Source organism: Mustela erminea, unplaced genomic scaffold (assembly GCF_009829155.1).
Source record: "Mustela erminea isolate mMusErm1 unplaced genomic scaffold, mMusErm1.Pri scaffold_46_arrow_ctg1, whole genome shotgun sequence".
In the NCBI taxonomy this organism is placed as follows: Eukaryota; Metazoa; Chordata; class Mammalia; order Carnivora; family Mustelidae; genus Mustela; species Mustela erminea.
In genome coordinates, this window is record NW_022476406.1 from 72103 (window position 1) to 86709 (window position 14607).

At 39.6% G+C, this 14607-nt stretch overlaps 1 protein-coding gene and 1 long non-coding RNA gene across 2 annotated transcripts in view; one reads left to right on the forward strand and one right to left on the reverse strand.

Annotated features, from left to right (window-relative positions):
- The window catches only part of LOC116584015, a 51363-nt gene extending 36813 nt beyond the window's left edge, over positions 1-14550 (reverse strand). The window contains exon 1 of the long non-coding RNA XR_004283010.1: positions 14379-14550. This is a non-coding gene — a long non-coding RNA (uncharacterized LOC116584015). The remainder of the gene's footprint in view (positions 1-14378) is intronic.
- Positions 13144-13924, forward strand: LOC116584013 (protein BEX1-like). The gene is given in 2 exon segments (XM_032332003.1): positions 13144-13605; positions 13608-13924. Coding segments are annotated over 2 exon segments (387 nt in total). The 5' UTR covers positions 13144-13265; the 3' UTR covers positions 13655-13924.
- Positions 14551-14607: the final 57 nt, after the last annotated feature.

Sequence of the window (14607 nt, forward strand, 5' to 3'; positions counted from 1 at the left end):
TGGAGGTCTTGACCTCAGGTCTGTCTGTTCTGTCGGCAAGTAACGCAGTACTGTTCTGATCTGCTGCTATTAGAATGCATTGTGAAGCGACTGGAGTATGATTAAAAGTTGTTCCCCCAATGCTTGGAGTAGTGATTGTTGAAGGAAAATCCAGCTAAATGATAAAGGCTGAGTGTTGAGGAGGGAGCCTATATCTATGACTATAGCCTTGCTATTGGGCATCGGGGGAATAACAGCAGGTGTTGGAACAGGGACTTCCACCTTAATCCAAGGTAATCGGCTCATGCAGTTACAGGTTGCTATGAATGATGATTTAGAAGCCATAGAAAAATCAATCACAGCCTTAGAAAAATCTTTGACTTCCTTATCAGAGGTAGTACTACAGAATAGGAGAGGACTAGACCTCTTATTCTTAAAGGAAGGGGGATTATGTGCAGCCTTAAAAGAAGAATGCTGCTTTTATGCCTATCATACCGGGGTGGTCAGAGAAACAATGGACAAGCTAAGAGAAAGATTAGCCCAAAGAAAAAGGGAATTCGAATCCCAGCAGGGCTGGTTCGAAAATTGGTTTAACCGGTCACCTTGGTTCACAACCTTGCTATCCACCCTAATGGGACCCCTTATCATCTTATTATTGATCCTGTCATTTGGCCCTTGCATCCTAAATAGGCTTGTCCAGTTCACGAAGGACCGCTTGTCTGTAATCCAGACTATGGTATTAACTCAACAATATCAACTCCTAAAACTATCAGAGTCCCAGACAAGCTTAGAGCAGGAACAAGACGAATGGATATAAGATTCTATCCATCATAAAGAAAAAGGGGGGAATGAAAGACCCCTGCCCTGGAGAGTCCCCTCCCTTAAGAGATAAATAGGATGGCTTTAGATGTCCTGACAGCAGCCCAGGGTGGCACATGTGCAATTATCAAGACAGAATGTTGTGTGTACATCCCAGACTATCACAAAATTGTCACAGGACTAATAAAAGATATGAATACCCAAACTAAGGCCCTACAAGATTCTTCTCTCTCTCTCAGCGAATGGTTAAGTTCCTGGTTTGAAGGAGGACTATGGCCGAATCTCCTTTTCGGGCTTCTCATTCTTATCACCTTATTAACCTTAATATGTTGCTTTGTTCCATGTTTCTCTACTTGGTGCCGAGACTCCATTGCTACAATGACTACACCACGACAGATGATCCTTATCGCACACGAGGACGCCTCTTCACTGTCAGCGCCGGATTCAGCTGCCTCCACCTTTCATAACTCCCTTATACATTCCTACCCTGATCAATATTGACCCCAGTAGGTAGGGACAGCTCTACGCCCCTATTCAGCACGAAGAAGTTATAGAAGATGAGACCTTCCACCTTCAACCACCTTAAAGATTTAAAGGGTCAAAATTGTTCAGGGGGAATGATGAGGGAGGAGGAGGATGGCTGAGGACAAAGCAAAAGCTGGTGCCTTGCACCCCCCCTTCATCCGCTCCCCTCCATATGTGTGGCATTCCTCAGGACCCCTGACTGCCCTAAAAGAAGGACAAATGGTTATCTTGCAGAGATCACAATCCTGCAAGGTAGGAGTCTCCTTTGGTTTGCAAATGTCCTTGAGATTTAGAACAAAGAAGTTACCTTATCAATAGCCCTAATGTCACCCTCCCCTCCATGACAAACGGAAGGAGGCGGAGGTAGAAGGAAAAGTAAATAAAGTTGAAGTTCTTCTAAACCTAAATCTCATTAACAAGGATGCTTGATGGCAGGAGTGTGACATTCCACCAGGAGACTCCAAATTGTCTTTACTTGATAAGTAACCAGGCCTTCAATATCCTGGTAGTGCTTTTTTTCCCGCATGCGTGGGCTAACCGACCAGTTCTGCTTCTGTAAGATTGCTTTGTCTGTTTTCGCGCAGGTCCCCTGACCCAATCCACTGACGCCAAGAATGCCTGTTCAAATTATCAATCAATCAGCGCCGTCCCCCCCAAAACTTGTTTGTACCTGTCTATATAAACCCCGCTTTCCCCTCGGTCGGTGTGCTCGGTTAGCTGGAGCTGCCGACCACCCGCCGGTACCTGCGCCCCAATAAACCTCTTGCTATTTGCATCCAGTGGCAGTGTTGGATTCTTGGGTAAGGGGATCCACGGGTCTTACAGTTGGAGGCATCACAATTCCAGACTTTAAGCTCTATTACAAAGCTGTCATCATCAAGACAGCATGGTAATGGCACAAAAACAGACACATAGATCAATGGAACAGAATAGAGAGGCAGAAATAGACCCTCAACTCTATGGTCAAGTAATCTTCGACAAAGCAGGAAAGAACATCCAATGGAATAAATTTATGACAGTCTTTTCAACAAACGGTGTTGGGAGAATTGGACGGCCACATGCAGAAAAATGAAACTGGATCATTTCCTTACACCACACACCAAAATAGACTCAAAATGGATAAAGGACCTCAATGTGAGAAAGGAATCCATCAAAATCCTTGAGGAGAACACAGGCAGCAACCTCTTCGACCTCAGCTGCAGCAACATCTTCCTAGGAACATCACCAAAGGCAAGGGAAGCAAGGACAAAAATGAACTATTGGGACTTCATCAAGATCAAAAGCTTTTGCACAGCAAAGGAAAGAGTTAACAAAGCCAAAAGACAACTGACAGAATGGGAGAAGATATTTGCTAACGACATATCAGATAAAGGGCTAGTATCCAAAATCTACAAAGAATTTATCAAACTCAACACCCAAAAAACAAATAATCCAATCAAGAAATGGGCAGAGGACATGAACAGACATTTCTGCAAAGAAGACATCCAGATGGCCAGGAGACACATGAAAAAGTGTTCCACATCACTCGGCATAAGGGAAATACAAATCAAAACCACAATGAGATATCACTTCACACGAGTCAGAATGGCTAAAATTAATGTCAGGAAATGACAGATGCTGGCGAGGATGCGGAGAAAGGGGAACCCTCCTACACTGTTGGTGGGAATGCACGCTGGTGCAGCCACTCAGGAAAACAGCTTGGAGGTTCCTCAAAATGTTGAAAATAGAACTACCCTATGACCCAGGAATTGCTCTACTGGGTATTTACCCTAAAGATACAAACGTAGTGATCCGAAGGGGCGTGTGCACCTGAATGTTTATAGCAGCAATGTCTACAATAGCCAAACTATGGAAAGAACCTAGATGTCCATCAACAGATGAATGGAGAAAGAAGATGTGGTATATATACACAATGGAATACTATGCAGCCATCCAAAGAAATGAAATCTTGCCATTTGCGACGATGTGGATGGAACGAGAGGGTATCATGCTTAGCGAAATAAGTCAATTGGAGAAAGACAACTATCATATGATCTCCCTGATATGAGGAAGTGGAGATGCAACATGCGGGGTTAAGGGGGTAGGAGAAGAATGAATGAGACAAGATGGGATTGGGAGGGAGACAAACCATAAGTGACTCTTAATCTCACAAAACAAACTGAGGGTTGCTGGGGGGAGGGGGTTTGGAAGAGGGGGGTGGGATTATGGACATTGGGGAGGGTATGTGCTATGATGAATGCTGTGAAGTGTGTAAACCTGGCGATTCACAGACCTGTACCCCTGGGGATAAAAGTACATTATATGTTTATAAAAAGTAAAATATTTAAAAAAAGAAAAAATAAATAAACATTACAGTAAAAAAAAGAAAAGATAAATATGGCCTATCTTCCAGAAACAAGAGTGTTAATGATACATTTCTTCTGGGGGTGAGGGGGTGAGTGTTGGTGAAGGAGTAATCTTAGGTAGACTGGGGATGATTACTATCTTAGGAAAGCAAAGCATAAAGAGACTGTGATGTCTACTTTTATGTATTAACCTGACTGATTTATAGGATGTTCAGATATTTGGTCAAATATTTTTAGTGTTTCTTTGAAGGTGTTTTTGGATGACATTAACATTACAATCCTTAGGTGAGTTAAGCATATTGTTCTATCTAATGTGGGTGGGTCTTGTCCAGTCAGTTGAAAATTTAATAGAATGAAAAGGCTGACCCTCCCGTGAGTTAAGAGAAGGCTATGTCAGCTAACCATCAGCCAATCCAGACATGAGCTAGCCCTGCCAAGATCAGCCATGAAACCCGGCTGAATCCAGGACAAATCAGCTGACCCTAACCAACACACACCAGTGAGTGAAAATAAATGCTTAGTGTCATATGCCCCTGAGATGTTCTGGCTGTTATTATGCAGAAATAGCTGACTGACACATATTTATGTATGTCTGTATTGGGTTGACAATATAACGTGTATTACACTGGGTTACAAAAGGTTTGAAAAGCCACCCATCTAGTAAAGCACCATGTTTCTCCTTCATTCCTTGTTGTTTAATGAGGCTTAAAGGAAGTTCATGTCTAGGGAGTGGCTTCTTGCATATTAGAGAATAAGATAAACCCAGAGAAAATAGAGCTGAGAGATGAGAAATGAGAGGTGTGCATGAGTGTATGCAAGAGAGAGACAGAGACAGAGAGACTTAGTAACAGTATGGGTCCTACACCTGCTGCAAGACCCAACAGCCCCAAATTTGGCCCATGCTAAAGGAAATCACATTATTATGGTAACCAAAAGTAATGAAATTAGATCAGGATATAGCTATGAGATCCTGTAGCCAGACAGAAAGGGAGACAGAACATAGCACCATTGCTAATAGTTACTTTTTAAAAAAAATTTCTTTTCAGTGTTCCAGAATTGTTTATGTACCACACCCGTAAGGTACTTTAAAAAAAATCCTGTATAAGCCCAGAAAATTGAGTTTTCTTCAGGAGACCTGTTGCTTTGTATTGTTATCTCTAGGAATATTTTATTCTAATTAAAGGACGATTGTATTGATTTTGGGTGCCATCTCCTTGGTCTCCTTCTCTTTCTTTGACTTTATTTCTAATCTATACATTTAATAACAATAACTAACATCTGAATATTTAATATATATTAATGACAGGGGTGTGTGTGTGATTACTGTCTAAGTAACAAATTTATAGATCATTCTCCACATTGTATTTTGATTACTATCTCCAGTCTACAAGAATATATATTAGGAACCCTTAATTTCATGAGCAGCATTTTTTCTAATACATTTTCAAGTTACTTTCTAAGATTATTTCCACAAATGGACTTAGTTTGTTTCCATTTCAGAGGTTGGCATTTCTATTCTTATCCCCAAATCTTCAGATTACGTCAGAATTTGGATCCTAGACTGATTTTAATTAATATGTTCTTTAATATCTTCTTCATTAAAAATATGATTTATAAATCCCATTTTGTAATTTATAAAATTGATGGGAAGAAGTGAGTTAGGAAAGGATACTATGTATCATGGGCAGAGTTAAGATGTAAACTTTAAACTTGTCACTATCTAGAGTCTTTCCCTTTTTAAAAATTTAGCCAATGAAATCATCAAAAAATCATATTTGTATGATCTAGAAATTTAGCAAAAGTTTAAATCACCTTCCCACTTCTAAAAGTCAGGATATGTGTTCACATATAATTCTCCCAGGGTGCTTGGGTGGCTCAGTTGGTTGAGTGTCTGCCTTCAGTTCAGGTCATGATCCCGGGGTCCTGAGATGGAGTCCCAGTTGGGCTCCCAGCTCAGCGGGGCATCTCCTTCTCCCTCCGCCCCTCTCTCCTGCTTGTTATCTCTCTCTCTCTCAAATAAAATACATAAGATTTTAAAACAAAACAAATATATAACTCTCCCAGACATTTAAAAGACTTTACTATTTTATGAGACAAGACTGACACGCTACCCACTGCGCTAGCGAGGCACCTAAAAGTCTTTATTTTAAAAGACAGGGAGATTGGGGTACCTGGGTGGCTCAGTCAGTTAAGTGCCTGATTCTGGCTCAAGTCATGATCTCATTATTCTGAGATTGAGCCCAGCGTTGTACCCCACGTGGAGCCCAAGTGGAATCCCCCCCATTGAGCCCCAGGTCAGATTCCCTGCTCAGCAGGGAGCCTACTTCTTCCTCTCCCTCTGCCTGCTGCTCCCCCAGCTTGTGTTCTCTCTCTCGGTCATAAAATAAATAAAATCTAAAAAAAAAAAAAAACCAAAAAAAAAAAACAGGGAGATTTCATAGTCTCCTTTCATAAACAGTTCCAGAATTGAAACAAACAAACAACAAAAAGAAAAAACAAAAACCTAACTCTTCAAGATATGTCTTTTACTTCTAACTGCAGAATTCATTCATTAAACAAATATTGAGAATTCTATGCACAGGGATTGTACCCAATGCTGAAAATATAAATTAAAACACTGTTCATGTTCTTAAAGCAAAATTTTTTACAGCTAAGTAGGAAAGCTGCAATTCAAAAAGTTCCCAAAAGTTTCAGATAACCAAAACAAAACAGGTGAAATTAAATGACTATACATTTATATTCATTTGCTTAGGAAGGGAAGGGTTAAAAAAAGAAAATGAAAAACCTGTGGGAGTCTAAGTGGAGACCTCGGCTAAACAGTAACAAATGTCAAAGACCCAGAGAATAGAGATGACTCCAGATTTAGTAATATATGCAGTTGTTTCCAAGAAAGCTTGTTTCATTATTTTTTAAGTATTTTTATATTTTTATTTGAGAGAGAGAGAGGGAGAGAGCACAAGCTAGGGGAGCAACAGGGAGAGGGAGAAGGAAAAGCAGTATCTCTGCTGAGCAGGGACCCCAACCTTGGGCTCCACGGGATGCTCGATAGGGGCTCCACTCTGGTTCCACATGGGGTGGATCCTGGGACCATGACCTGAACCAAAGTCAGACACTTAACCCACTGAGCCATTCAGGCACCCCTGTTCTTTTCCAATAGTTAAACGAACAGTGTGACAGAGCTTGCTAGCTACCTTTCAGTACTCATTTCCTACTTCATCCTTAGCAATGGAACCTTGATTTTTAGTGGAGCACTTTGACATTTTCCAGTCTCCTTTGAAGTTAGTGGGCCATGTGACTAAGTTCTGAACATTGATATACCAACATAACTGGTATGCTATACTTCCAGAAAGTCTTAAAGAGCAGGGTGTGGCCTTCTGCCTTTCTTTCTCTAACTTGGAGTGTGGTCATGATGACTGGCATTCTAACCACCATCTTGGATCACAAGGGCAAAACTGACACTCTAGGAATGGTGGAGAGCTGATATAAAAGCAGCCTGCATTGCTCACCTTTTTCGTTGCAGTTGTCTTTTCAGCCCAGGACTGCCTACTTCTGGATATCTTTTACATGAAAAGCAAATTTTCATTTTGTTTAAGGCAGTTATTTGGGGTTTCTCTTAGACGTAGTTGAACTTTGGGTACAAGGAAGGAAGGAAGAAGGAAAAAAAAAGAAAGAAGGAAAAAGAAAGGTTTTCTAGGACTTAAACATCCTAAAAAATGAAATGATCTACTTTGTGTTGTAGTTTCCTATCTCCCTATCTGTTTAAATGGTGGTTTTAAGACCAGCTTCAGAAATGGTAGCTATGGGGGTAGGGAGGGCATTGCCAGACCTCTAAAATTATGTGATCCCACCCTCACCCCTCCTTGAGGATCAGTGGCTCCAAGAAAAACAGAAGAAACAAAACAAAAACCTGGAGCTCCTCCCTGTTGTTTGGGCCCTCGCCACCAAACTGGGCTCAGTGTTGCATAGCCTCACCTGAGTGTTGGGAGTTAAACTTCTGAGACACGAACTTCTAATGTAATAATAAAGAAGAAGCAAAAACCAAATCAATAAACTTTTCAGCAAAATTGTTGTCATAAAGAAAATCATTATGATCCTGGATGCTAAGAATAAAATTTGAGTTCCTTCCCTTGTGCCTAGTGTAGTTGGTGAATTAAGGTATAGTCCACAATTACTGCCCTGCTTAAATTTTTCCTCTTTTGTAAAATGAGGATAATACCCCTTACCCTCTTTCCATCTTTCCTCTTCTGTTCTACCTCTCAACTTCTAGTAGGTGGAAGTGTAGAAGTTCCACCTACTAGAAGTTTAAAAATTATACTTATCTGTGTTTTGTCTATTGATTCTTTAGACATTTATTTCCTCAAAACAGCAATACATACTCATGGCAAAAGAGACCAACTGTAAATGGAATACATGAGATAAAAATCCCCCTTCCATTTCAAACAGTGACACCCCCTCCCCAGCAGTAAACAGTTTCTTTTATACTCTTTCAGAAATACTCTCAGCATGTTCAGGCAGCTACAGTGATTTATGTGTATACATTAGAAAGGAGATATACACATACTGCTATGGTCTGGATATTAGTTTTGTTCAATTCAGTAAACATTTATTAAACATCTACTGTGTACACAGACCTAGATAACCAACTGATAATAGGGTAGAAATAACTGCACTTGGTACTTCAACTTTTGAAATATTACATATATACATACTCTTGTCTATAACTTTAGAGCTACATTGCTCCAAGACACTTAGTTCCATTTTTTCCTTTTCTTATCCATATGAGTAATTTACTGGAATAGGTTCATATTAGTTGTTCTCATTTCCTTAAAAGACTTCTTTACTTCTCAATCCACTGCAGTTTGGTTCTTTGGCTCATGACCCAGTAAAAGTGGTCTTTCCAAGATCATGTTTTCTTATGTGCTGAAGCACTGTACATATTGGAACCTTACTTTTATTTTTTTTAAAGATTTTATTTATTTATTTGACAGAGAAAAATCACAAGTAGACTGAGAGGCAGGCAGAGAGAGAGAGAGGGAAGCAGGCTCCCTGCTGAGCAGAGAGCCTGATGCGGGACTTGATCCCAGGACCCTGAGATCATGACCTGAGCTGAAGGCAGCGGCTTAACCTACTGAGCCACCCAGGTGCCCCACTTTATGTTTTTTTTAAAGATTTTATTCATTCTTATTTATGAGAAAGAGAGAAGGAGAGGCAGAGGGAAAAAGCAGGCTCCCTGCTGCAGGGAGCCCAATGCAGGACTCGATCTAGGACCTTGGCATCATGACCTGAGCTGCAGGCAGTTGCTTAACTGAGCCACTCAGGCACCCAGGAGCCTCAGCTTTAATTACTGACTTCTCTGCTGTCCTGGTTATCCTTTCTCTTTAGAGCTCTCTAAACCTTTGGTTTTAGGAAGTTACACTCTCCTTATTTCTCTACTTTCTCTATTTATGCTCAGTCTCTTTTATGCATTTCTTTTCCTCTGTATGGCCTTTCAATGTTGATGTCCATTTGCTTTTTATCCTCAGCTCATTATACTTCTCATCTTACATCCTCTTCTTGTATGATTTACTTTGGTCTCATGACCTTGGTTAGCTACAATCAATTGGTAACAAATCCCTCTCTGCACTCTTGATCTTAATTATATATCCAATTACATGCTGGTATCTCCTTATTGAGAAACCAATGTATCTGGAAATTATTTCATTCTCCCTGTCCTTCAAATTGGTAAGTCTTCAGTATTCACCAACTCTGTTGTTGACACAATCCACTCAGCCATTCAAGCTAAAATACTGGCGTCAGCTTAGATTCTTCCATTCCTTCTTCCTTTCCATATTCAACCAATCCCCCAGTTTTGCTACTTTTACCTAATTATTTGCATCTATCCCCAATTCTATTCTTGTTACCAATGCCATAACTTAAACCTCATAATTTCTTTTTTATTTATTTTTTTATTTTTTTATTTTTTATTTTTTATTTATTTTTTATTTTTTTTAATTTTTTATTTATTTATTTGACAGAGAGAAATCACAAGTAGACTGAGAGGCAGGCAGAGAGAGAGAGAGGGAAGCAGGCTCCCTGCCAAGCAGAGAGCCCGATGCGGGACTCGATCCCAGGACGCTGAGATCATGACCTGAGCCGAAGGCAGCGGCTTAACCCACTGAGCCACCCAGGCGCCCCTCATAATTTCTTTTTTAAAATTTATTTTTACTTGTTAATTTTTTAATTTTATTTTTAAATTTTTAAAAAAATTTTTAAAAACATGTATTTTTATCCCCAGGGGCATAATTTCTTTTCCTTTTTCTTTTTTTTTTTAAGATTTTTATTTATTTATTCGACAGAGAGAGATCACAAGTAGGCAGAGAAGAAGGCAGAGAGAGAGGGGGAAGCAGACTCCCTGCCGTGCAGAGAGCCCGATGTGGGGCTCGATTCCAGGGCCGTGAGATTATGACCCGAGCCGAAGGCAGAGGCTTAACCCACTCAGCCACCCAGGCACCCCTAAACCTCATAATTTCTTAACTAATTCAATGGCCTTCTCATTTATTTCCACATTCAATTTTTACCTAAAATACCAACTGAACTAAATCACTCTCTTGCTTAGAGCCCTCTGCTCCTCTTCCATTATCTAAAAATTGCCTAACTCTTTGAGCACTGTCAAGGCCTTTATGTGGTTCATCCCTTGCCTAACTCTCTAGGCCCATTCTGAATTCACTTCATGCTCCAGGAATACAAAATTATTTGTAGCTCCTTGACATAACACAATTCAAGATTCTTTGCATATTCCATGCTGTTTTCTTTCCGTTCTCTTTTTTTTCTTCCTCTATTTTTTAAAAAAAGATTTATTTATTTGACAGAGATCACAAGTAGGCAGAGAGGGAGGCAGAGAGAGGGGGAAGCAGATTCCCCACTGATCTCTCTCTATTCTTAAGCTATCTCCACACCTGACATGGTGGGCATGAACTCACAACCCTGAAATCAAGAGTTGCATGCTCTACTGACTGAGCTAGTCAAGTGGCCCCCGTACTATTTTCTGAACCTGGAATGCTCAATATTTTCATCATGCTTTTTATGTACTATTTAAGAAATAATTTGATTATCCAATGTTATAAGACAATAAACCATGGTATTTTCTAAAAGATTTTTATTTTACCTTTAACTTTTAGGTCCACAATCTATTTAGTTTTTTTTTTTTTTTTTTTGCTTTTATTTTTAGTATGAGTAGGCATCAAGGTTTTTTGTTTTCCACATATACATTCAGTTGATCCAGCAACGTTTATCAAAGCATCCATTGTTTTCTCCACATTAGTACAGTGTCACCTTTGCATAAATAAAACAGTCACAAGAGTTCTATTTAGTTCCACTGGTCTACTTTCTAACACCTGTACTATAAATTCTCCAACTTTGCTCTTCCTCCAGATTGTCTTGGCTGTTCTTGATCTTCTGAATTTCCATTTAAATTTTAGCTTGTCAAATGACACACACACAATCTGCTGGGATGCTAATAAGGATTAGACTAAATCCACTGATCAACTGGGAGACCGACAATTTTACAATATCGAATTTTCCAATCCATGAGCATACTGCATCTGACCAGTTATTTGGATCTTCTCTAATGTCTTTGAAAAATATAATTTTCAGTATAGTGTCCTAATACACCTTTCATTAAGATTTATTCCTAGGTGCCATGTGTTAGATGGTGCCCCCAAAATATCAGGTCCTAATCCCTGGAACCTATAAATGTCACCCTATTTGGAAGAAGGGTCTCTGGAGATGTGATTAAGTTAAGGCTCTTGAGACAAGGAGATAATCCTAGATTATCCAGATGGATCATAATGCTATCAGTGTCTTTATATAATAGAGGAAGGGGAAAATTCATGACACACACAGAAGAGAAGGCAATGTGAAGATGGAGACCGAGATCGGGTGATGCAGCTTCAAACCAAGAAATGCTAGCAGACACCAGAAATGGGAAAAGGCAGGGAACAGATTCTCCCTATAGCCTCTGTAGTGAGTGTAGCCCTGTTGACACTTTGATTTCAGACTTCTGGTGTCCAGAAGTATGACAGTTTATTTTATTTTATTTTTTTATTTTTTTTGACAGTTTATTTTAAACCACTTGACTTTGTGATAATTTGTTACAGCTATCATAGAAAGCTAATACACTAGATATTTGATATTTCTGATGCATTCATTCATTCATATGTTATCAGTTTCAAAAATTCATTTTCTAATTGTTTAGTGCTAGTATTTTAAAACATAATTGCTCTTTATATACTGACTATATCCAGCAACTTGCTAAATTCAGTATTAATACTAAAGGTTTATAGATTATAATTATATATACAGCCTATCATTTTTCTCCAGTTAACAAATTAATTTCTTTCCAATCCTTATACATTGTGGGGGGCACCTGGGTGGCTCAGCCAGGTAAGTGTCTATCTTTAGCTCATGATCTCAGGGTCCTGGAATCAAGACTGAGGTCAAGTTCCCTGCTCAGTGAAGAGTCTGCTTTTCTCTCTCCCTCTGCCCCTCCCCCAAACTCATGCTCTTTCTCTGGCTCTCTCAAATAAATTAAAAACAAAACAAATCAAAACAAAACAATCCTTGTGAATTTTTTTCCTTGCCTTTTTTTTTGCTGGGATATCCAGTACAATAGTGAAGCTTTTCCTCTGATATCTTTTGATATTAGAACTATGAGATATATCTATTCCAAATTTAAACCGCAATGAAAACAGTAAGAAATTTTTTTAATACAGTAAAGAAGCAGTCAAGCAAACAAAATATTGTTTGTTAACAAATCCAGAGACCTTTTCTTAAACCCTTCTCATGATTCTTCATCATTGGACATTATCAATTCTTTCTTAAAGCTTTCTTCTTCCTTGGCCAGATTCATTTCCTCTAACCCCTTATTGACATCTGCATAATTTTCTTCTTAGGCTTTTCCTAATTTCATACTGATCTTATTAATTGTTCGGAAATCATTTTAAGGCCTTATTCTTTTTCAGAAGCAGGTCAGCTTCAGGTGTTCTCCTTTTCTTTGGGGCAAAACAGAAAGAAAAGCCCCCATCCCTGAGGTTCTTCTCCCACGAGTGGAATGCGTTCTGTCCCCTTTGTTGTACTCGAGAGAAGTGTGGAATCTTCTTTAAGGGTTTTACTAATCATTAGAAATAAGTACAAAAGTCCCCAAATTAAAACTTTTTAATCCTTGATCTATAAGCAGAAATTCCTTTCAATAGAAAAGAGGCTGAAAGTGTTGCAAAGTTGAGGAGTTAGAAAGCATGCTGGCCAAAGGGAATCAGAGCGACATTTACTTTTCATGAATTCACTTAGTTCATGGTCGGGCCTTTGCATTACAGGACCAGAGATGCTGAATCATGTTCTTTGGAAGTTTGCGTATAAAAATAAAAACACCAGGCTGCAGCGTCAGAGCCGGCCTTCGCTCGCTCACTTCTCGGTGTCTACACCTGGTGGCCCTGCGGGCCAGAAGCGGTCCGAAGAGTCAGACGCTGAGGGGAAGCAGGTGTGCAGGTCTAAGTGTCGCGGCGGTGCACTCTCGGCGAGAATCGGGAGGAGGAGGAGACTGCAAGGACAGGCCCAGGGGCAATGGCGTCCAAAGAGGAACAAGCAGTAAAAAATCTCAACGTGGAGAATGCCAAACAGGAAAATGAAAAAAAGGATGAAAAGGAGCAAGCTGCTAATAAAGGAGAGCCTTTGGCCCTCCCTTTGGAAGCTGGTGAATATTGTATGCCTAGAGTAAATCATAGGCGGTTCCGTGTTAGGCAACCCATCCAGCAGTATAGATGGGACATGATTCAGAGGCTTGGAGAACCACAGGGAAGAACGAGAGAGGAGAATATGGAAAGGATTGGGGAGGAGATGAGACAGCTGATGGAAAAGCTGAGGGAAAAGCAGTTGTTCAGTCATAGTCTGCGGGCAGTTAGCACCGACCTCCTCACCATGACCATCATGATGAGTTTTGCTTTATGCCTTGAATCCTGATGTTTTTCCTGAAGTTAATAGGAAGACACACCTTCCTAAAGTTAATGTTCTCAGTGTACCTTTATTGTCAACCTTTTGGTGTTGTTACATGTTTCTTGTGGGTCTCCTATGACCAACTTCTAACTGAATGTTGTATTTTGACCCAAAATGTAAGATTCTGTCAGCAAGGGAGTTTTACCCTATTGCATGGCAAGATGTTCAGTATATATTGTGAAGTAAATAAAGCAGTTTAAAAGACAAAAAAATAAAAAAAAATAAAAAAAATAAAATTAAAAAAATAATAAAAACACCAGTGTATTCATTTACAATGAAAATGAAATGGCTACTAATTTCATTTGCCCAGGATATTCTCTCAGTGTAGAAAAACTATACAGGAATTAAAATAATATCCAGAACTGTATTTGTTGAGAGAAAGAGAAGAATAAAAGGTTTAGTTGTATGATCTAAGTTGTAAGTTGTATGATCTATTTCCACTATCAGAACAAGATAGGTGTTTTGAACCTGCTCAGGAAACTTTCCCCTTTAGACAGGGAGCCTGCCAAATATTTACTTCCCAGGCTTTTTTTTTCCCTCTGGTTCAATTCCTGATTGAGACATTCCTGCTTTAGGTGAAGTCTTGCTCTCGCCAGAGATGCTTATTTCTGCTTTGATCCACTCCGCACTGACCTGTAACAGAGTTACTCAGGACAGCCTTTAAGTGTTTGGAGAATACCTTACCTCTGGACCACAAATACTGCTCTTCATTCATTTGCATACTAGATGTTCACGGGAAGTCCTCAATTCTTACTGCTGAGCAAAAACAATAAATAAATAATGAATGAATGAATGAAGAAAGAAACAGAAAATCATAAATAGCTCCCAGTGCCAGAACAGAGCAGATATCCTCACATCGGGTGAAGGAACTATGCAGTTCCCTATTCCTTCTGCCTAACGCAATTCAGAAAAG